General features: G+C 41.8%; 1 protein-coding gene across 3 annotated transcripts; it reads left to right on the top strand.

Moving 5' to 3' along the window:
• Positions 1 to 215: 215 nt before the first annotated feature.
• abca5 (ATP-binding cassette, sub-family A (ABC1), member 5) lies at positions 216 to 20,494 on the top strand. Of its 3 annotated transcripts, XM_016678064.1 has the most exons (40): positions 216 to 424; positions 664 to 765; positions 1,493 to 1,560; positions 2,398 to 2,564; positions 4,173 to 4,365; positions 4,468 to 4,641; positions 4,861 to 4,958; positions 5,108 to 5,334; positions 5,421 to 5,562; positions 6,121 to 6,309; positions 6,497 to 6,644; positions 7,012 to 7,189; positions 7,975 to 8,033; positions 8,122 to 8,408; positions 8,699 to 8,818; positions 9,141 to 9,279; positions 10,042 to 10,132; positions 10,319 to 10,458; positions 10,536 to 10,655; positions 10,742 to 10,943; positions 11,619 to 11,785; positions 11,868 to 11,995; positions 12,091 to 12,228; positions 12,311 to 12,424; positions 14,146 to 14,316; positions 14,398 to 14,511; positions 14,604 to 14,741; positions 15,398 to 15,466; positions 15,578 to 15,669; positions 15,777 to 15,900; positions 16,054 to 16,171; positions 16,297 to 16,388; positions 16,637 to 16,812; positions 17,359 to 17,434; positions 17,527 to 17,621; positions 17,699 to 17,818; positions 17,930 to 18,082; positions 18,309 to 18,388; positions 18,485 to 18,540; positions 18,833 to 20,494. In XM_016678064.1, the coding sequence occupies exons 3-40, from the start codon at positions 1,542 to 1,544 to the stop codon at positions 18,971 to 18,973; spliced, it is 5,055 nt and encodes a 1,684-aa protein (XP_016533550.1). In that variant the 5' UTR covers positions 216 to 424; positions 664 to 765; positions 1,493 to 1,541; the 3' UTR covers positions 18,974 to 20,494. The 3 variants fall into 3 exon arrangements, with proteins under 3 accessions (XP_016533550.1, XP_007565260.1, XP_007565261.1); XM_007565198.2 differs by lacking the exon at positions 664 to 765; XM_007565199.2 differs by lacking the exons at positions 664 to 765; positions 1,493 to 1,560 and having other exon boundaries at positions 217 to 424.

Here is a 20,494-nt window from a genome sequence, read left to right as displayed (position 1 = left end):
TAGTTCTGTCACAAGTTGTGGTTTATGTGTACGTGTTTATATTTTATTTATTATATTTTTCTTCTGTTTTTAAAGATGTCAAGCAAATATTGTTATACATGTTAATTGCATTCAGTTATTTTCTTTTTAAAGTTGAAAAAATACATTATTTCTGTTCAATTATTATTTATAAAAAATAGACAGATACATGAATAAAAGGTAATTCCCAAAGAGCCAAAATATGTTAGCGTTATCAGTTAGCGTTTACTCGGAAAGATTTGATTGGATGAGCGCCAAGGTTTCTTGGGAGTTGTAGTTGGCAGCAGGAAATAGAAACGGTCGGTACAGGCGCATTTTGGGGCGTTTTCTTGGCAAAAATGCAATTTTTAATGTAAGGTGGTTCTGTCAAAAGCTGAAGAAGGATATGCCTTAATGTATTTCATACGTGAGTATATAAAATTATGGTCTTTTTCCAAACGAAATGTTTGTTTTTTTCTTAGATAAGTGACAAGCAGTGAAGCTTGCTAGCTTCGCTCTTGTTGCTACTCAGCTTCCAGAGATCAACCTTTAACATGTGACTGCTAATTTACAAAGCATTCTGTTCAGGTTGTTGCATTTGGACTAATTTGTAGCAAATATTAAAATAAAGCAAATTCTAATTTATCACATTAAAATGTCTGTCAGGCTCAGTGACAGGAAAGCAGGCTACAAGGAAGCTAACAACAGCTAGCTCTGTTTATGAACACAGACTGAGGGAAGCGTGTTTGGTTTGTTCAGAGGTACAGGGTTCGTACGGCGCTTAAAATCCTTAAAAAGGCTTGAATTTCAATTAGGTGTTTTCAAGGTTTGGAAGGTGCTTGATTTCTTTATGAAGTCATTGAAAGTGTTTTATATTCAAACAAACATTCAAATTAAGTGCAATCCAACGTTTGACTAAATAAAAGCCTAAATTTGGAATACGTTATTTACAGTTGAAACCATGTATTTTCATTCACCTACTAAAATGACATTTTTTCCTCACTATCTAAAGTTAAATCAGTCTAAACTTCTCTTGTTTTAAGCAATTTAGAGTCACCAAAATTATTAATATCTGGCAAGTGCCAGCGAATTAAAATGTTGTAGTAAAATCAGTCCTGGACGAGGATGACTGTAAAAAGCTGGGTACGAAACAGACCCTTTCTCTTTTGAGTGGATTTTCACTATATTAGTGAAAATATCTAAATGTACTCTTTAGATATATTGCTCTTTGTGAACTGAATATGTGTTTCACTTTTTGAGTGGAATTAATTAAAGTTTAGTAGCATTCTAATTTGCTGAGATATTCAATTTGGGTTAATTAGATTTAAATATTAGCCTTAAAAAAGATCTGAGATACCTTGAAATTCATCAGCGCAGAAGTAAACTTGGCTCTGTTTTGGAAAATTTAAACATTGACTTTAAATAAATCCAAAGTGGTCTGTAGTAGAACCATCTGTTAATCAGCATTAAGTGGGAAAACCTTTGATATTTTCAGATGGTTTCCAGGAGCCAAATACAAGACTGACTTTATCGCCCTTTTGCATATGACAATATCATCTGCAGGTAAAATATATCATTTTAATAAATACATATTAACCAATATTAGTTAATCTCTAACCACTGAGCATTTCAACTGAAAACTTGCAACGCAGTAGCTGAAAGGTCTTCAGATCGTGTGTCCGGGTTTCGTGAGATCTTTTTCCTGTCTCTTCTTTTGTCTTCATCTAGTCCAGTTTCCTCAAATATTTTGGGACAGAACACACACTGTTAACCACATAAAGTTCAGAAAGTTTATTTGAATCTCATTTGTTCTTTAGGTTGCGGCGGTGATGCCAAGTATTAATGCACTGAAAGCTTGTTGTTGAGCTGCTGAGGTGGCTTCCTCTGACCACACTTCAGCAACTTTCGATGATGATTTTATTTTGAGGTCTAAAAGTGCGGCTTCAGTAATGGTAATAAAAAAAAAACTGGCATCTGTTTGATTTTTTTTTTAAAAAAAAAAGAAGAACTGTCAACTGAATCGCAGCTGGGATGATTGAACAAATTGCTGCTCGGACTGTGTTTTTATTTTGTCCTAAATTGAGACAAATAACAACTGGAAAACTGGATGAGTTTCTAAATTGCATTTTTGCGGCCCGTGTTACAGTGTCAGTTTCTTTCCCGATATTTGAGACCGTTACTCTGAGAAACAAGGTGACTTAAGCTTGTTCCTGTAAACCGTGATTTCTTTCTCTGTACTTTCTGCCTTGGAGAAAAACAAAAAATCAAAACCACAAGTGAGACCTCCCCTCTTCTGCATCTCCATTTTCTGCTTACTTCTCACAAGTCCAGAGAAGCTACCGATGGTAGCGTTTCGGTGCGGATGTTTTAATAATCTATTCGCTTTTGTTGTTGCGGCAGCTGAGGCCAGCCTTAGCGACACATCCCGTCCGTACTTCATCCAGATGAGGAATGCTGGCAGCATGCAGCCGGTTTTTAGAAGAGACGCAGGAGTTTGGCCACAAACACGAAGTCTTCTCTACAAGAACCTGCTCATCAAATGGAGGACCAAGCAGCAGAGCCTCCAGGTATTCCCGTTCTGTTCTGGTGACTTCAGGCTTTTTTCTTTTCTCTTTGCTTTTTGCATTGAGTTTTCTCAATACTCTACAGCTAACAGAAGAAGCGAAATTATACATTGCTTTCTTCCAGCATCAAAATACCAACTCTGCATTAAGGAGAATGAAAACTTGTTTGTTGCTTCCATTTCCTCTTTGTTAGGCCATGCATTTTTAATTTGGCTTTAAGTTGCATCGATGCATTTTTAATGGCTCAGCATAGCAGCTTTGAACTTGCACACTCTGCCTCAGATAAACTCTTAACGTCTTACCAGGAATGGCAATCATTATTGCTGCTGTCATCTGGAACTTGTCCAATGATTTAAAATCAGTCTAGTTGTGTGAAAGAATATTGTTTTCTGTAGTCTGCTAATCTCAAGTGAGCTGAATCATCTTTTACATGCCCATAATTCATCTTTCCCACCAAACTGTCAATCCAATTGAAAGAAAATAAAGTGCTTATAAAAGACTCGAGCAAGTAGAGTTAATGGAATATCTGAATCACCGAAAGCAAATTATTTGGACATTTGGAGATCCTGCTGCATGATCTCGGCACCTCATGTCACCCCACGTATACCAAACATGTGTGTCACTGCCACAGAATAGATGCAACTCTGACTCAGCCACAGCGTCAGTGATCTAATAATAATTTTCTCCCATTGCGTGCTCTCGTCTGCGCAAAACAAATTTCAGTCTTGTAGCTCACTGGTTGATTGTAACGTGACACGAAACCGACTGTTTGTCCTTCTTTCCGCATAATTGTGCACTCTCGCAGCATTGATGTGTTACTTCCAGCAGAAGTAACACGTCACAGCAGAACGTTGCGAATTCAGAACATGCTTCTAAGATGGTGCATGTCTCAGAAACGTGTGGTTCCTCCTGTGTAGGAACAACAATGCTGCATGTTTTCCGCTACGTAGCACACATGGCGTCTTGGGATAGGTGTAACCCCAAAACTGGCTCTAAATTGCAGCATGCTGGTCATCTTTCTACTGGTGCAGTTTGCCTCCACGGTCCTGCTCCCAACCAGCAGTTAAGTGCTGAAAAGATGTGGGAGCTCTTGCTGTTCCTCCAGGCTGTACTTCAAAGTGTAGTTGGATATGGGCTGTCTGGATGGTGTGGTAACCCTACGGCCTAACTAAAGTCCCAGCTGGCTTGTCTGTGGCATGTTGGCTTGAAACGATGAGGAGAAAGAAATCCCGCTCCCTTCACACGATTTGGAGGAGCTCTCTCTCCTCGTATACGGACAGTCCTCTCTCAAATCCTCTACACAGAATACTACTTCCTGCTGTCTGATAGGGGACACTGCAAACACAACCAGTTTGTAGCATGATTATTTTTTTTGTCAGTTGTAATATTTAATGTATTTAGGGTAGAAGTAGGTGTTACAAATCTTTAAATTGAAAAGATTTTCCTCATCGGAAGAGTCTTTTAAGCAAAGTACATCAGATGATTTGTGGAAAAAATTTTGAATTTTATGCTTCATTCGTTAAATAGATTAACAGGAGGTGCCATGTTGGGGTGTGTGTGTGTGTGTGTGTGTGTGTGTGTGTGTGTGCGCGCGTGTGTGTGTGTGTTCAGGAGCTGATCCTCCCTCTGCTGCTCCTGGGTCTCCTTATTCTCATCAGCACCCTGAACCCTCATGTTTATTATGGCCCCATCAACACGGCCGAGCTGCCGAATGGCGATTTCTTCCAGAACCTGAAAGGCCTGGCCTTCACACCCATCACCAACATCACCAGTCACATCATGGACGAAGTGGCCCATTTCATAAGTAAGTCGTTGCCTTCCATGTGTTTCGTCCGCAATTCGGAGGAGGCCAGATGATGAAGCGGCATCATCAAACCGTCATGGCTCTTCCTGTTTGTCTTTGCAGGCGTGCAGGACCCCCTGGAGATGTTTTCCAGCGAGGAGGAACTGGAGAACGCCAGCTTGTACGAATCGTCCAACTACATCGGCGTGGTGTTCTTGGACAGCTCCGCCACGTCTTACAGACTGCGCTTTCCGCACAACAAGCTGCCCCTGCCGAGTGATTACACGGAGTCTATTGGTAAATAACCGACGAGCCACTACTTGATCTCATCTGAGGGTGGTCACCCAGATGAGTGTGGTCCCAACTCTCTTTAGTTGGGACCACACTAAAGAGACTTTAGTTGGGACTTTAGTGGTCCCAACTCTCTTTAGTTGGGACCACAACAAAAAAGGAAAATGTTATGGCGTTGTGAAAAGCTATTTTTTTAATTTTGTTCTTTTGTTGTTCTCCCTCTAGCAAGCTGCTACAGCAGCATGTTGAAATGCAAAGCTGCAAATTATTGGTACTCTGGTTTCACCCGCCTCCAGTCTATGATTGATGCAGCTATCATTGAGGTGAGACGTAGTGGACGTCATTGTCCTCCAGAGGTCGAGTGAAGCATCTTTTTCTCTTGGTTTAAAACACGCCAGGCTAGGTTTTATTTTCAAACATACCTTTTTTTTTTTACGCATCACACTGCTTGTGGTCATTAATTTGTGCGTAGATGCAGACCAAACGGCCAGTCCAGAAGGAGCTGGATATAAAGGTGGTGATGATGGGCCAGCCGGGCTCCGTGGAGGTGCACAAGTTTCCCCATGCCCTCATCTCCATCTACCTGGTGTTGGCCTTCACACCCTTCGTCACCTTCCTCATCGTCAATGTCGCAGCTGAGAAGGAGCATCGGCTGAAAGACACCATGACCATGATGGGGCTGTACGACACGGCCTTCTGGTGAGGCATCTGTTTGTATGTTTCTGACGCAGAATAATCCGTTCTCATATACGTTGAGTGTTATGAGTTCTCGCTCTCTCCAACAGGTTGTCGTGGGGCCTCCTGTATGCTGCTCTGGTGACCGCCATGTCCATCTTAATGGCCATCATCGCCACGTACACTGCACTGTTCCCCAACAGTGACTTTTTTGTCGTCTTTTCACTCATCTTCCTCTATGGAATATCATCTGTGAGTCATCTGCATAGAGTGGGATTTTTTTCCCCGTCAGCAGTTTAACAGTAATAAACTTGAACCTGCAATGTTTATCATAGGGTGGGGAGATAAATCGATTTTGTTGACTTTTCAGGTTTTTTAAGATTTAATTTTTGGACAATCTGTTGTTTTTTCACCAATACAGTCCTTGGGTTTTCAGACCTTTCAAGACCTACCGTCTTGTCTATCACTTCTAGTTATTTTGACTGTGATTTCAGGTCAACTCACTGAAAGAATGATTGAAAACAAATAAATATATATATATATATATATATATATATATATATATATATATATATATGTGTGTGTGTATTTTTCGGCCATTTATAATTTCTTTTTAAGGAAAATAGATAAATAAAAACTTAGATTGTATTATTAAGTGATGTTGACCAGTCCCAATTTATCGGTCACTGTTCTGAAACTTTTAGATGCGTCCTTCATCCAACATAGCCTGTTGCATTCGGGTTAGACACCCGTGTATTACACTATAATCCATGGTAAGATTAGACCATTATTATTATTTCTCCTTCTCAGATCTTCTTCTCCTTCATGTTGACTCCGCTGTTTAAAAAGCCCAAGTTTGCCAGCACAGTGGGCTCCATGCTGACGGTGGTGTTCGGCTGCATGTCGCTGTTCACCGTGCTGATGAGAGACTTCCCACAGCCGCTGGTTTGGCTTCTCTGCCTGCTCTCTCCCAGTGCATTCTCAATTGGGATTGCACAGGTTAGCTACACACGCCATCATCACAATCCCACTTAAGGACACACTTTTTCCCAACACGTTTAAAAGATGAATTATTTCTGCCATCTCTTGGCGAGTTCATTGCCTCAATCATTGTAATTCACCGTTTCCCTGAAAAACATATTGCATTTAGTTAGGCTGAACTTTAAATGAGTTTTTCATCCTTTAGGTGGTTTACCTGGAAGCACAGGGAGATGGCGCTGTGTTTTCCTCCTTGACCAATGGGCCTCATCCGCTCTATGTTCCTCTGGTCATGCTGGCTCTGGACTGCATTCTTTACCTCCTGCTGGCTCTCTACTTAGACCAGGTGCTGCCTGGTGAGTAAAGCAAAAAATAAAAACACAATTGTTGTGTTTATTCTTTTTTCCCACTATTTATAGATATGTACATAGGCTTTAGATACTATAAATTCCTCAGTGTTGCTCACATAACCTTTGAACCACACCAAACAGTCTACTGCAAAGGATAAATCTCTTCTGGTCAATTGGGCTGTGAAGTATTTAGAGAAATAGTATGATTGTTTTTTTTTATCATGTATGAACTGTGAGAGATCTACAAGGATCAATATTGGGACCATTGTTATTTATTTAGCTGTACCGCATGGATGATATTGGTGCAGCCTGTCTCTTCCATTGTGAGATTATGAGTGACTAGTCGAATAACAGTTCTTTGTCTTATATGCAGGTGACTTTGGAATCAAGCGATCCATGCTGTACTTCCTGAAGCCGTCTTATTGGTCAAAACACAGAAAGCGCTACGTTGAAGTGAGCTCAGTGTACGATGCCGAGGCGAACGGCGCTCCTGGTGGAGATGAATGTGTCGAGCCCGTTTCCCCCGAGTTCAGAGGGAAAGAAGCAATCCGGTAAAATCCCAATACCAGAATGTGTTTTTTTTTGTTTTGTTTTTTTTTCACTTGTGTGGTTTCTAAGTAGAGGAAAAAAACATGAGAAATAAGGTGAATTATCTCAAACAGGTCACCTTGGTAGCAAATTGAACTAAAACAAAAATGTGGAAGCAGATTAGAAAATTCTGGATATTAGAAATTTAAACGGTTCCTGCTTGTTCTTTCACATTCTTAATTTTCGGCAATTTTGTTTTTAGTCATCTGTGATATTTAATGGAGTGCATTCTGGCTGCTTCTACAGAATCAAGTTTGTTAGCAGCAGCTTTTAAAAACTGGACATTTTTCATGTAATCAAGCACATGTGCATGTAGGAACACAGTGAAGAAAACGAAATGCATTGGCAGCAATCATATAGAAGTGCTTGCTGCTGGTTTTTATAGTTTTTAGTTCATTTTTAAATAAATTTTAGTGCACTTTAAGAAAACGTTCAGAGGATTGTTTGGTAAATTCACTGAACCCTGACCAAGGAATTACCTGGTCATAAAAGGCTCTCTAACTCAGTAAATTCAACAGAGGTTTTCTAAAATAATTTTTTTCCCAGTTTAAAACAATTTGAATGACTTTCCAAAAATCTGAAGATCTCATAAAAAAGTAGCACATTCTTGTACTACAAAGAGGGCAACAAAATGTGACGACATGAAGGTTGCATAAAACCCTTTTCACTGCTGCAGGTAAAGCGCTCATTAAAAAGCTTTCTTCTGATTCTGCTTCTCTTTTCTTTCTTTTTTTTTTTTTTCCCTCAGCATCGCCAACATCTGTAAAGTGTACAAAGACAAGGACAGCACAGTGGAGGCTCTGAGAGGTGAGCATGGAGAGTTTGCCTCAGAACGGTTTGATCTGTTACCGGTTTTACCGACGCTCTGCTCCTTTTACTCCCACCTGGCCCTCAGGCTTCACGTTCGACATCTATGAGGGTCAGATCACAGCTCTGCTGGGGCACAGCGGCGCCGGAAAGTCCACTCTGATGAACATCCTGTGCGGCATCTGCCCGCCCACCAACGGCTCGGCCACCATCTACGGCTCTCCTGTGGCGGAGATCGCAGAGGGCTCGGAGATGAAGCAGCTGGTGGGAATCTGCCCTCAGTTCAACATCATCTTTGATGTGCTGACTGTGGAGGAGCACCTCAGGATATTCGCTGCCATCAAAGGGATCCCACCTGCAGATGTTGATGCTGAGGTACTGGGATGATCAAAATGTTGCTTTCTACCATGTGGCTGAAAGTGTCAGTCCTACATTTTATTTTTTTTTACATTTTAGATAGCCCTTTTATTTTTATTTTTTTTAATTATTCAAGAAAACATTACTCAAGTGTCTGTTTCCTGATTAATTCAGATCAAAAACAATGTGTTTTATTGAACTCCTGATTCTAAAAGCCTATGTTGCAACCATTAAACTGTTAGAAAAACTTTTTAAACAATAGGAAGTCTAAATTTGAATCCTTTTCCCTGATTATGTTTCTGTGACAGGTCACCAGAGTGCTGAAGGATCTGGACCTGGAGAAAATCATGACAGCTCAGGCAAAGAATCTGAGTGGAGGCCAGAAGAGAAAACTCTCTGTGGGCATCGCCATCCTCGGAGACCCAAAGGTATCAGGATGATTTGAGCTTAATTTACGATGTTGGACCCAAATGGACATAAGGCTTCCTCTTTACGACGACCTCAAAAAGATTAGCTGTTTGCTCCAACTATCCTTTAAAACACTCAAATGAAATTTGCAGTAAGAAAAATAGCCTTCTGCTTTTATTTATTTTTTTAATCCCATGCTCACTTAAATAATAAAAAAAATAAAAAATCAACCAGCACGTCTGTCACATCAGATAACTCTTAATGTCTCTTCCAAAACTCTCAACCTGGGTCATTCACTTTCATGCTCTCTTCAAATAGTTTCCACTTGCTGTCTTCTTTCAGATTCTTCTCCTGGATGAACCCACGGCGGGGATGGACCCCTGCTCCAGACACCAGGTCTGGTCTCTGCTGAAGAACCGGCGGGCCGGCAGGGTCATTGTGCTCAGCACACACTACATGGACGAGGCGGACATCCTTGCTGGTGAGGACTCTCCTTTCTCAACTCTGTATTAAGAGCCGCTGTCGATATAACCAACAGGATTCAGGAAGCGATGCATTTAGCAGCGGCACTACAAATAAATCACACAAAGCTGCTTGGCGCTGTGCTGTAGAGTCTTATCTTAAATCTACAATCTGTTAGATTAAAGGTTGTGAAGCCTTTAATCTACAGGGCTGAAAGAACTAACCACAACTTATCAATCATCGAAGTAATTATCAGTAATTGAGCTGTCATTAACTACAATATAGACTCAAAAAAATTCATCAATTTTTTTGAGTCAATTTCATTGTAGTTTAGTCAGTCTGTACGTGTTTTTGTTTAATTTTAAGTCATATTTGTTTGTGGCGATGTCGGTGCAAACGACACGGTTTTATCGACATCCGTAACCACTGAAACCACTGTCACTGCTAGCTTGTTTTAAAGTTGAACTGTGTGGTTTCAATTGGAAACTTGAGCCATAATTTCAAAGTTCTGCATCAGTGTTATAAGGACCTGTACACAAAATGTGAATATTTGAAAAATTCTAGACTTACCTTCCTAAAAGATCAATAAGAAAGACTGAGTTTTTTATTTCTCTTCTAATAAAAAGAGGTCTCGACTATATTGGCATCAAATTTCAGCTGATGGTTGAAAATGTCAAAAAAAAAGTAGTGTTTTCTCTAGAACTTTGTTTAATACACTATAAGTTCGTGGTACTCCTTAAAACATGTTATTTTAAGTTCTTACTGTCATGTTTTATTCTAGATCGTAAAGCTGTGATCTCTCAGGGGCAGCTGAAGTGCGTTGGCTCGTCTCTGTACCTTAAGATCAAGTGTGGCGTCGGATATCATCTCCGGTAAGTCGGACCGCACTCTGCCCCCTTTTTTTTTTTTAAAAAAAAAAGAGACTGGCAAAATACACGGTGGTGTAGCTGTAACCTGTGCCCTTACAGCAAGAAAGTCCTGGGTTTGAATTCAGCTGCAGGTTCTTCCTGTGCATTCGTCTCGTTATAACCCGTACGGGTTGTTTCCTTCCTCTGCAGAATGTCGATCAGTGAGGGATGTGACACGGAAAAGGTTGCATCACTGATGAAGCAGCACGTTCCCAAAGCGAAGTTGTCCCGGCAGCACGACACAGAGCTGACTTTCACTCTGCCCTTTGAGAGCATGAACACGTTTTCAGGTGGGATCGGATTTTTTGGTTTCTGTTTCTACCTCCACTCGGCTCTTTAGCGAACTACCCCGATCCGATCTTCTCAGGCTTGTTCTCGGAGCTTGACTGTCAGCCGCAGTTGGGGATAATTAACTACGGTGTTTCCATGACTACGCTGGAAGATGTTTTTCTGCGTTTGGAGTCAGAAGCTGAGGTGGATCAAGCTGGTGAGTGTGTTTTTAAAAGAAATTTCGATCCTCAAAATCAGATTTGGGTCAAACCTGATTTGTTTTGTGATCTTTAACTCCCTCAGACTACAGCGTGTTTAACCGAGAGCAGGCGGAGGACGAAGGCGACATCGCGTCTCTGGACGACACAGACCAGCGGCTGCTCACCTTCTCAGACAGCAAGTCCGATTCAGTGTCCGGCCACGCTCTGTGGCGGCAGCAGTTCAGCGCCGTGGCCTGGCTGCACATGCTCAACATGCGCAGGGAGTGGAAAGCCTTCGTTTACACGTGAGTCCCTCACCAACACAGTGTCCTTAAAAAGTCTTACACTAATGTATCTCAAATGAAGGCCTTAAAATGTCTTAAATTCAGTTTAAATAAATTCTTTAATAGTAGTTCTTAGACTTTGTCTTTGCAGGACTATTTAATCTTGTATGTTCTATTTAAAACTTCTGTCAGGCAAAAGTTTTAGGATTCTGTGACTCAATGTCAATATACCTTTGCTTGCTAGCTAGCTTTTTTTGCAACTATTGTGGGTAAATGCAAATTTTTCACCAACTGGTTGGACAAAGTTCATACATTTCTTTGGAAATATAAGTAATAAATTCCATTCATAATGGTCTTAATAAATCTTAAAGTTGGTGAAACCTGCAGAAGTACTGCTATGAGGGAGGAGAAACTTTCAAAAAATGGCTCAGCAAGGATCATCTTACCTCAGTAAAAGACAGAGAGTCATAATCTCAGTTGGTTAGAGGAAAAAGGAGTAAACTCGATGTAAAACGATCTGATGGAGGCTAATTTTAGGTGTAGGGCTGAGGTTAAAACTTGATTTTTGAATAAAAACCTTTACTGGATGACTAAAAGTGAACTTTTGCCGATGACAACATAACTTGTCAACAACACGCAGCTTTTCTCCTTTTAAAAGTGGACAGATTGTGACGGTTGTCTTCTCTTGCGCTGCAGTCTGGTGCTGTTCCTGCTCTTCCTTTCTTCGGTTCTTATCGTGTCGCTGGTGACGGGAAACATCCAGATCCACTCACAGGAGCGACAGTTCCTCCCCACGTACCTTTTGAAAAAGAACGAAGCGCCTCACAGATACACTACAAGCCTCCTCATTAAAAACTCAACCAGTGAGTAAAACTGCGGGATGAAATTAAACGAAATATTCCGACTGCTGGATAAGGATTTTTTTGTCTTTTCTTACACCAACAGACTCGGATATTTCCGACTTGATCCACAACCTGGAATCACAGGATATCAAAGTGGAACTGATGAAACAGGAAGACTACATGGATGCGGCTCCGCATAGCGCTGCCATAAACGTCACCGGGTCCAAAGAGGTCCGTAGAGCTTTTGACCGATTATTTGAAGGGCCACTTATTCCAGCCCTGTTCTCTCAGAGAGCTCTAACAACGCCGTTTGCCATTTCTGTCAGGGCTTTAGGTACACCATCGCTTTCAACAGCACCACAATTCACTCCTTACCCATGGCCGTCAATATTCTGAGCAACGCGCTCCTCAGAGGTCTGAACCGAACGGGGCGGATCCGAACCTGGACCAAACCCTTCGACTACGTGAGCCTCCCACAGAGTCGAGACGGCATTTACCAATCTGTGGTTGAAGTAAGATGACTGTTTGCACTGCTTGATTCCGCAGCAAATCCCGGATGCGACGTCTTACGCCCTGGTCTACATAGAGGCCATCATGCTGGGAATGCTGGCTGTCGGAATGCCGGCGTATTTCGCGATGGATCACACCCGAGACCGGGAGGTAACCTCTCGCATCCTGCTGTTATCATGATTTAAAGGATGAAACAACCACAAAGTAACACATTGCACTACTTTATTTGTCGTAAGATGGACCAACGGATGGCTTTAGGAAAAACAGACATTATAACTGGATGAGATTTTAGAGAGGGCTAAAATCTGTCCCAAAGGTCCCAAAGGTCCCAAAGACTCTTTGCAAAACATTTATTAAAAAAACATCCCAAAGATTTAGGTTGCTTTTGTAATAAATGTTTTACAAACAATGTAACTTTTTTTATGCCCATACAAAGTGTGGAGTTTAAGTGTTGTTACATTTTTTGTTAATTTATGCAGTAGGATTACCTTTTAATGTTATATAATTTGTATTAGTAAAATGTTTTTTTTTTTTTGTTGTTGTTGTTTTTTAGATAGGGCACCAAAACTGACACTGTCCTCTAAACCCGTCCCTGACCATCAGGAAAAATTAAACATGCAGGATAAAATGTTTTAGAAAAAGCCGTGTTCGCACGTTGTGGTGACACAGGTTGCTTGGTGCTTCTTCTCCTGCAACTTGAACTGACAATTTGTGTTTCAACTCAAACTCTGTGGTAGAAGCCTTCTTTTTTTTTTTTTTTTTTTTACTGTGGTTTTAATCACCAGTAAGAAGCCTTTCCTTTTAAAACCAAAGAGTTTGTGTTTCCTGAAGCTTTATATCTGCGTTCACACAGTACATGCTATGATGACACCGCTGCTAGCTGCTGCTAACGTCCGCTGTCGGGGAACATCAGGTTTCTCATTCAGTTACAATGGCGATGGAAATAGTGAAGTGGACCAAACCACAGCTTTACGTCAGCATTTTTCATCAGTGATGATGCATGTGTCTGCCTCTACAGTTAACTTAATTATTCACCTGGAGGCAAAAACTGACTGTAAATATCATTAGTACATAGAAAAATAGGCCAATGTGCAAAGCCAGCTGCGTTTAGCAATAAGCCAGGATAAACTGAATATTAGTGAACGCACACCGGTTCTGTGGAGTTTGTTCATCAGTCAGTGTTTCCCCAAAAGGTACGCTTCTTTGGTATTTATTTCACTATCAGATGTTGACACATTCTTATTTATAAAATCTCCAGACAGCTCTGGATACTTTTTGAAATGCTGGAACAGAAGTATCGAGCTCATTTTCGTTTAGGGCAATATCAAGATTATAAATGTCCTCAAGTAGCCGGTTTTGGCTGCGTGTAATAATCAACCTACTCGTTAACATATGAACACACCGCTGACTCTGCAGTCAGCGAGTTCTTCTTTAAATTAAACATTGAACATCTTTTCACATCAACGTAATTTGGCAGCACGCAGACAAAAACTGCATTGATTTGATTGATAAAATAATATTCAGCTTAAAATTGGCATCTCGAAGGTTCGCTTTATGTGACGCACTGCGGTCTACAGGACCACATAAAAGCTCATGTTGGGCTGGATTTGGCCTTGAGTTTGATATACTGGAACATATTGAACAAATCAAATTACTGTCAGAATTTAAACCGTTTTTGTTCATGGTTACTGAAAACACACCTGGCAGTGACTTTAAAACCGTCTGACTTTAGTTTATTGTTACACTCTTACTGCTCTGACATTGAGTTTTTTTTGTCTTGTCACACTTTCTTGAAGCTTTAAAGCATTAATATAGTAAATTACCCAATGAATTTGTACTTAACTTCTTTTATATTTTTTCCCTCTTTCCAGATAAAGTGTCGCTCCACGCTGCGGATCTCTGGCCTGCTGCCGTCAGCCTACTGGTGCGGCCAGGCGGCGGTGGACATCCCCTTCTACTACCTCATCCTGTCCTCCATGAACCTCATCCTCTTCTGCTTCCACTCCGGAAACCTGTCGACAAGCAGCAACCTCACCGCCGTGGTCTGTGCTGCTCTTTCCAACACAAACGCGTCCTCTCTGACGCGCGAGGATTGTTCACCGTTCCTTCACGTCTCCTCTTAGGTCCTCTGCACTGTCGGCTTCGGCCCGGCCATGATCCTCTTCACGTATGTCGTTTCTTTTGGATTCACGCGAGTGCAGAGCAACAGAGACTTCTTCTCTTTCATCTGCATGATGGTGAGACATCACTGTCACGCTTCTTTCTGTCGCGGCTTAACGTGTTTGCAGGCAGTTTTCTGTAAATATTTCTTTCTTTTTTTCCGCTTCAGGTGTGTGTGGTGTCGGCCTCCGTCGTGCAGCTGTCGTTTGTGAACGACAACCCCGAACTGACCAGAACTCTCCACAACATCTTGTGTCTTTTCAACCCGCTGTATCCTCTGATGGGTTGCCTCAACTGCATCACCAAGGTGGGAGTGGAAAAACCAAACTCTGATGAGTGCTCTGATCAAAAAGTTATCTAGATCAATATTTCCTGAAGCATTCATTTAAATCTGCATGGCTGTACGTTTTAAAATAGTCCCATAAACACACAGAAGTCTTCATCTCAATGTTGGTGCATTTATTCTATATTTATGTGCATATAAACAAAAAATACTACTACTTCTACTTGGCTAAGACCTATGTAGTCTTTTTATGCTCTGTGTATTTTAGGGACTGTGTAAATATCGCAAAAATTTATGCTGAAATGCATGAAATTTTACTTTACCAATTTGCATTTGGGCTAACATTACTGTATTCAAGGGGATTGTGATAAATACAAATACTTCAAAAAAGGCAAATGAATCGAGATCTATAATAATCAAACATTACACTCATAACCTTCCAAGGTTATATTTGAGGGCCGTTTAATGCATAATCTCGGTGCAGTTTTTCATTTTAACTTCTTCCTTGTTTATTTTAAACTCGGAATGCGACAGAAGAGTATTTAGATTTAGAAATTAGAAATCCTTTTAAACCAGAAAAACATAAATGTATACATTGACTTTAGAGTAGTTTTATTTTTGCTAATTCTAGGTTTGCATTAGAGATTGGCGAATCACTGCTGCTGTTTTTCTTTTCCCAGGCAACATTCCTTCCTGTTCTGTACGAGGAGAACTTCTTGTGGAAAAGCCTTCTAATTTCTGTCATAGCCGTACGTATTTGTTTTTTTATTATTATTATTTTTATCTCAGGCATTTACAAACATGTAGGAGAAGATTTTATTTACTTTACCCTGCATCTGTTTTGCGTCTTTTGTTTTCAGCCTTACCTGCAGTGCATCCTTCTGCTTTTCCTGCTCCGGTGGTTGGAGATCCGATACGGAGGAAGGGCGATGAAGAACGATCAGCTCTGCAGGTGACGATCACATTACAAGGACGATCCCTGCGCAATAATTTAATACCGGGCTATGAAGGTCCATGAAAACGATAAGCCGTGATGTTGAAGATGCTGAACTGTGACAGGATCTCGTCCAAGTCGAAGGCCAAACCGGAGCGGATCCCGGAGGAAGGGCAGAACGAGGATGAGGACGTTCAGATGGAGAAGGCCAGAGTGAAGGAGGCGCTCACTTGTCAGGCTTGTGAGGAGGTGACGAAATTTCAAAATAAAAGCTGTTTTAGGAGACCAAGCTATTTTTAAAACCTGCTGACGTTGCAGCTCGAGTTTGTTGCGCGTCCGTCTTTCATCTTCTCCGTCTGGTCGGTTAAAAGCTCAGCGTGAACACAAATGTTCTTTTTCCAGAAACCAGTTGTGGTTGTTAATAACCTAAGAAAGCAGTACAAAGGCAGGAAGGAAGGCTTCTCTTTCACCAAGAAGACCAAAGTAGCCACAAAGAACGTCTCGTTCTGCGTTCGCAAAGGTACACTCAGTCTTTTTGTCGTCTTCTGTGCCTCCGCGCTTTCTGCCAGACTTAGAAGAACAAGTGGGGACGAGGTTCAGCTGCGGGCTGCGCTTCCAGGAGAAATAACCTGCTGTTTTCTTCAGGGGAAGTTCTTGGCCTGTTGGGCCCCAACGGATCAGGAAAGAGCACGGTCATGCACATGCTGTCAGGCGACACCAACCCCACGGCTGGCCAGGTACTCAACAAGCCTCCATTTTAACGTTTTAGACCTGTTTCTGTTTGTCAAAGCAATAAAAACACTGAGATAAAAAAAAAAATGTCCACTGAGAACAGCAGGGAGCTCCACTATAAACGCATCAAAACTCATTGTACAAACCTGGTTAAATCTGAAGTTTGAAAACAAAATGCATGTGAAACATTTCAAGGAGGTAGTGAAATTGCAGTTTCCAGCCTTAAGTAAATCTGTGTTCTGTTTGGGTCCAGATCCTGATGGGAGACTACAGCACCGAGTTTCGTCCGGTGGAAAACCCTCTGGAACACATCGGCTACTGTCCCCAGGTGAACCCTCTGTGGCCCCGGATCACCCTGCAGGAACACCTGGAGCTCTACGCCGCCATCAAGGGCCTGAAGGGCCAGGAGGTCCCGGGCATCATCAAGCGGTGAGTCTTCAGCTGCATTATGCGCTGCAAAAACACAGAATCTTACCAAGTATTTTGGTCTAGTTTATAGTGCAAATATCTTAATGTACTTGGAATGGGACAAAACTAGCTTACAAGTAAGTTTTCAGGAAGCAGTATTTGTTTGTTGTAAGTCAATACTTTCTTAATATCGACTTAAAAAGTTCTAGTTCTAAGTTTAAAGATTTGCCAGTGGAAGAAGACATTTTTGCCATATAAGTTAAAATGTCTTGTTGGTTACAGGTGGATTATGCCACCCATCACCAGTACTTATTAGCTCCTTTATCTTGCTGAAAAGTTACTTGTAAGTTAGTTTTGTCTTGTTTGAAGAGTACTGAGATATTCACATTTGATAAAAGACCAAAAATACTTGGTAATATTTTGTGTTTTTACAGTGTAAACTCAAATCTTTCAAAATCCAGAGAAAAACAAAAACCTTTCCTTTTTTTTTTTTTTTTTAAATTTTCAAGCTTGGAAGTTGTTTTAAACACACTAATCTAATTAGATGTTATTTTATAACCGCTGCAGAGTGTCGAACGCTTTGGAGCTGAGAGAACATTTAAACAAACAGGCCAAGAATCTCTCCGCCGGACTCAAACGGAAGGTGAGAGCGGCTTTAAATGGTCAGACACCCAAAACGCACGGTTAGCGTCTGCTCTGTTTGCTTGAACTGAGAGCGTTTCTATGTGGTTCCAGCTGTGCTTTGCTCTGAGTATGATCGGGAATCCTCAGATCGTCCTGCTGGATGAGCCGTCGTCAGGAATGGATCCCAAGTCTAAGCAGCGGATGTGGTGAGACTCTCGGCGTAACGTGGAAGAGCTGCCAACTCTGGAAACCCAGTGAAACTCAACAGTTTGTCTTCCTGCAGGAGGGCCATGCGTGCTGCGTTCAGGAACCATCAGCGAGGAGCCATCCTCACCACACACTACATGGAGGAGGCAGAGGCTGTGTGCGACCGGGTCGCCATCATGGTTTCTGGACAGCTGAGGTTCTTCCTTCCTTGGGAATCTTTTTTTTTTTCTTCCTTTTTTTCTTTTATATAAATCTGATCTTTATGGGGTTTCCAGTTCCTGCAGCTTAACCGTCTCTCTCCCATCAGATGCATCGGCTCCATCCAGCACCTGAAGGCAAAATACGGACAAGGCTACAGTCTGGAGGTGAAACTGAGAGAGGAGCTGACGGGACTCCAGCAGGTGGCGCTGCTGCACAAGGAGATCCTCCGAATCTTTCCTCACGCCGTCCGACAGGAGAGGTGCGCTCAAAGGATCAGCAGCTGAATCTAGAAAGATAAATGGCTCCCTTTACTGCTTTCGTCTTTTCTCCCTCGTGCTTTAGGATTCAGTTCTTGGCAATAAATTAAAAAGCAATTTAAGGAATAAAGACAGAGAATATCTGATCCAACTTTATTTAAAAGATCAGAATTTTTGCTTTCTTTTAGCAAGATCTATAAATATGCTGTATGTTGTTGCTCTGTGCAGCTTCACCACTCTGATGGTTTATAAGATCCCCATGGAGGACGTCAAGTCGTTGGCTCACTCTTTCTCCAAGTTAGAGAACGGTGAGTTTGTGAAAAAAAGAAATAAAAAATGCTTTAACATGTGGAACATAACTTCTAAACCATTTAGTCTCATTTCTTTGTTTTCTTTGTTTTCAGCCAAACAAACCTTTAACTTTGAGGAGTACAACTTCTCTCAGTCGACACTGGAGCAGGTAGGTGGAGAAACGAAGCAAGGTGTATTCATTTATCACAATTTTGAATTTTCTTACCTCTTTTCCGTAGCCTTCATCAAGCTGCTGGAATCATTGTGATTTTTGACCGTCCTTCTTGAAAGAATTGGATAAAATTAAATTGAAGCTGGCTTCTATGAGCTGTGCTGCTCTCAGGAGTCGAGCCAAACTAGAGACGACGGTCCAAATGAAGTAGATAACGGTGGAATGATCCCACAGCGTGATTGTTTTCTTCCTTCACAGTGTGTCCCCTCCTGGTCTTTCTGTTCCTCAGGTGTTCCTGGAGTTTGCCAAGGAGCAGGAAAACGACGAGGACGAGGTGGGTCCCCTGAGCACGACCTTCCAGTGGCAGCGGCTGCAGCAGGACGCCGCCGTCTCCGCCAACCACGTGGACAGCGTCGTGCACCAGCTCTGAACTCGGCCGGCGTCGAGCGCTCGCCGCGAGCTCCCATAAAGGTCTCAGAGGCTGGCCGGTTGGGCGTGGCCGCTCAGCTCAGAGGTGTGCATGCGTTTTTAATCCTTCGTCCGCTGGCGCTGCGCCTCCTCGGAATCGCACCGAACCAGCGCGTTCCTCGGCCTGCCGACGCCACGCTTCCTCCCCTTTCGTCCCGTTTGTCTCCGTTCTTCACAGGGACTCGGTTTCCGAGGATAGTTATGGACGTTTTCCATCTCTGGTCACGGCGGCCCGTCGGGTCGTAGCTTTGCGAGTTTTATTATTTGTCGCGTTTTTGAAAACTAAAACTAATCGAACCAAAGCAGCACATCTATAAAATCTCATCCAGAGGAGGAGGGGTGGGGGGTCGCTGCAGCTCCTGACTTCTCAGAAAACTCTGAGAGGGAATGTTGTCAGTACCCACACTAGTACATGTAGCACAGCGCCCTCTACCCTCAACCGTGGAGCACTGCAGTTCAGCTTTCTGGGTTTTTTTTGGGAGCAGAGGGGGGGATTTTTGTTGTGAATGTGCCTGAGAAGAACGTCGCTAACTCGGCGACGGCTCTGAGGAGTTTGTTCCTCGCATCCCAGTTCTTCACTCTGGTGCCAATTCTCTTCACCCAGATGTTTGATTTCTTCAGCTTTGCTCCTGTCTGTGTTGGTGATGCTGTAAATACCGGTTCTGTGTCACTGCAGATGTTCCTGCAGAAACTTGTATTCATACAAGCAGGTGTATCGTTGGTGCAATACCTACCAAGAAATTGTAATTTTTTTATGACTTTCAGGGGATAGGAGGGTGAGGTAAAGGGAGATTCCTTTTCTAAACAGTGCGAAACGTCAGATTTGTCGTCAGGTGAAACCATCCAGCAATGATTTGTTTCTGTTTTTCAGTGTCAGGAATAATAAATAGTTTTGTTTCTTATCTCAAGCAGATTTTTTTTATTTTTTTTAATTTTTTTTTATCTATTGTATTATTTGACCAGTCAGGAACAAAAGTGAAGATTTTTTTTAATTTCTTTTTTTCATCACATTTTAAATGTTGCTCACATGGAGCTCAGTCAAACACTGACACTGCCTTCACTTTAACTTGTGATATGTGATGTTTTCACTCCTTTTCATTGCTTAGAGATTTGCGCGTCAGTTCAAAATGTAGCCATCCAGAAAGCATCCGTCGTCATGACACTGCTCCGACCGGCAGCGACACCACAGGAAAACCAAAACGTTTTCTGTTCCGTGGGACGGAGGGAAGGTTTCTTTTGTCATTTTCTGGTGTTGGTATATTTGCACTGTTTCCGGGAGATTTTTTTTTTGGTTTGTTTGTTTAAAATATGCAATCTTTGTAAATTCTCCGTGGACTGAGATTCTTATTTAAAAAGTTATGGTTTGTGTGTGTCGTGTTTGCTCTCGTGTCGTCTCTGTGTCGGAGGGAAAACTCTTCAGTGATGAATTTTGTGGTCTCTATTTAACCTTTTTAAGAATAAATGTTTATTCAATTAAAACATG

This window comes from Poecilia formosa, unplaced genomic scaffold, assembly GCF_000485575.1.
Source record: "Poecilia formosa unplaced genomic scaffold, Poecilia_formosa-5.1.2 Scaffold173, whole genome shotgun sequence".
Classification (NCBI taxonomy): domain Eukaryota; kingdom Metazoa; phylum Chordata; class Actinopteri; order Cyprinodontiformes; family Poeciliidae; genus Poecilia; species Poecilia formosa.
The sequence above is the reverse complement of the archived record's forward strand: the minus strand, read 5'-3'. Positions and strand labels throughout refer to the sequence as shown.

What these genes read in the sequence shown, in the direction of transcription:
- abca5 (XM_007565198.2), top strand. An exon ending in AGAGGGAAAGAAGCAATCCG is followed by an intron (nt 7,190 to 7,974) that starts GTAAAATCCCAA and finishes TTTTTCCCTCAG; the next exon opens with CATCGCCAACATCTGTAAAG. An exon ending in CTTGTCAGGCTTGTGAGGAG is followed by an intron (nt 15,901 to 16,053) that starts GTGACGAAATTT and finishes TTCTTTTTCCAG; the next exon opens with AAACCAGTTGTGGTTGTTAA.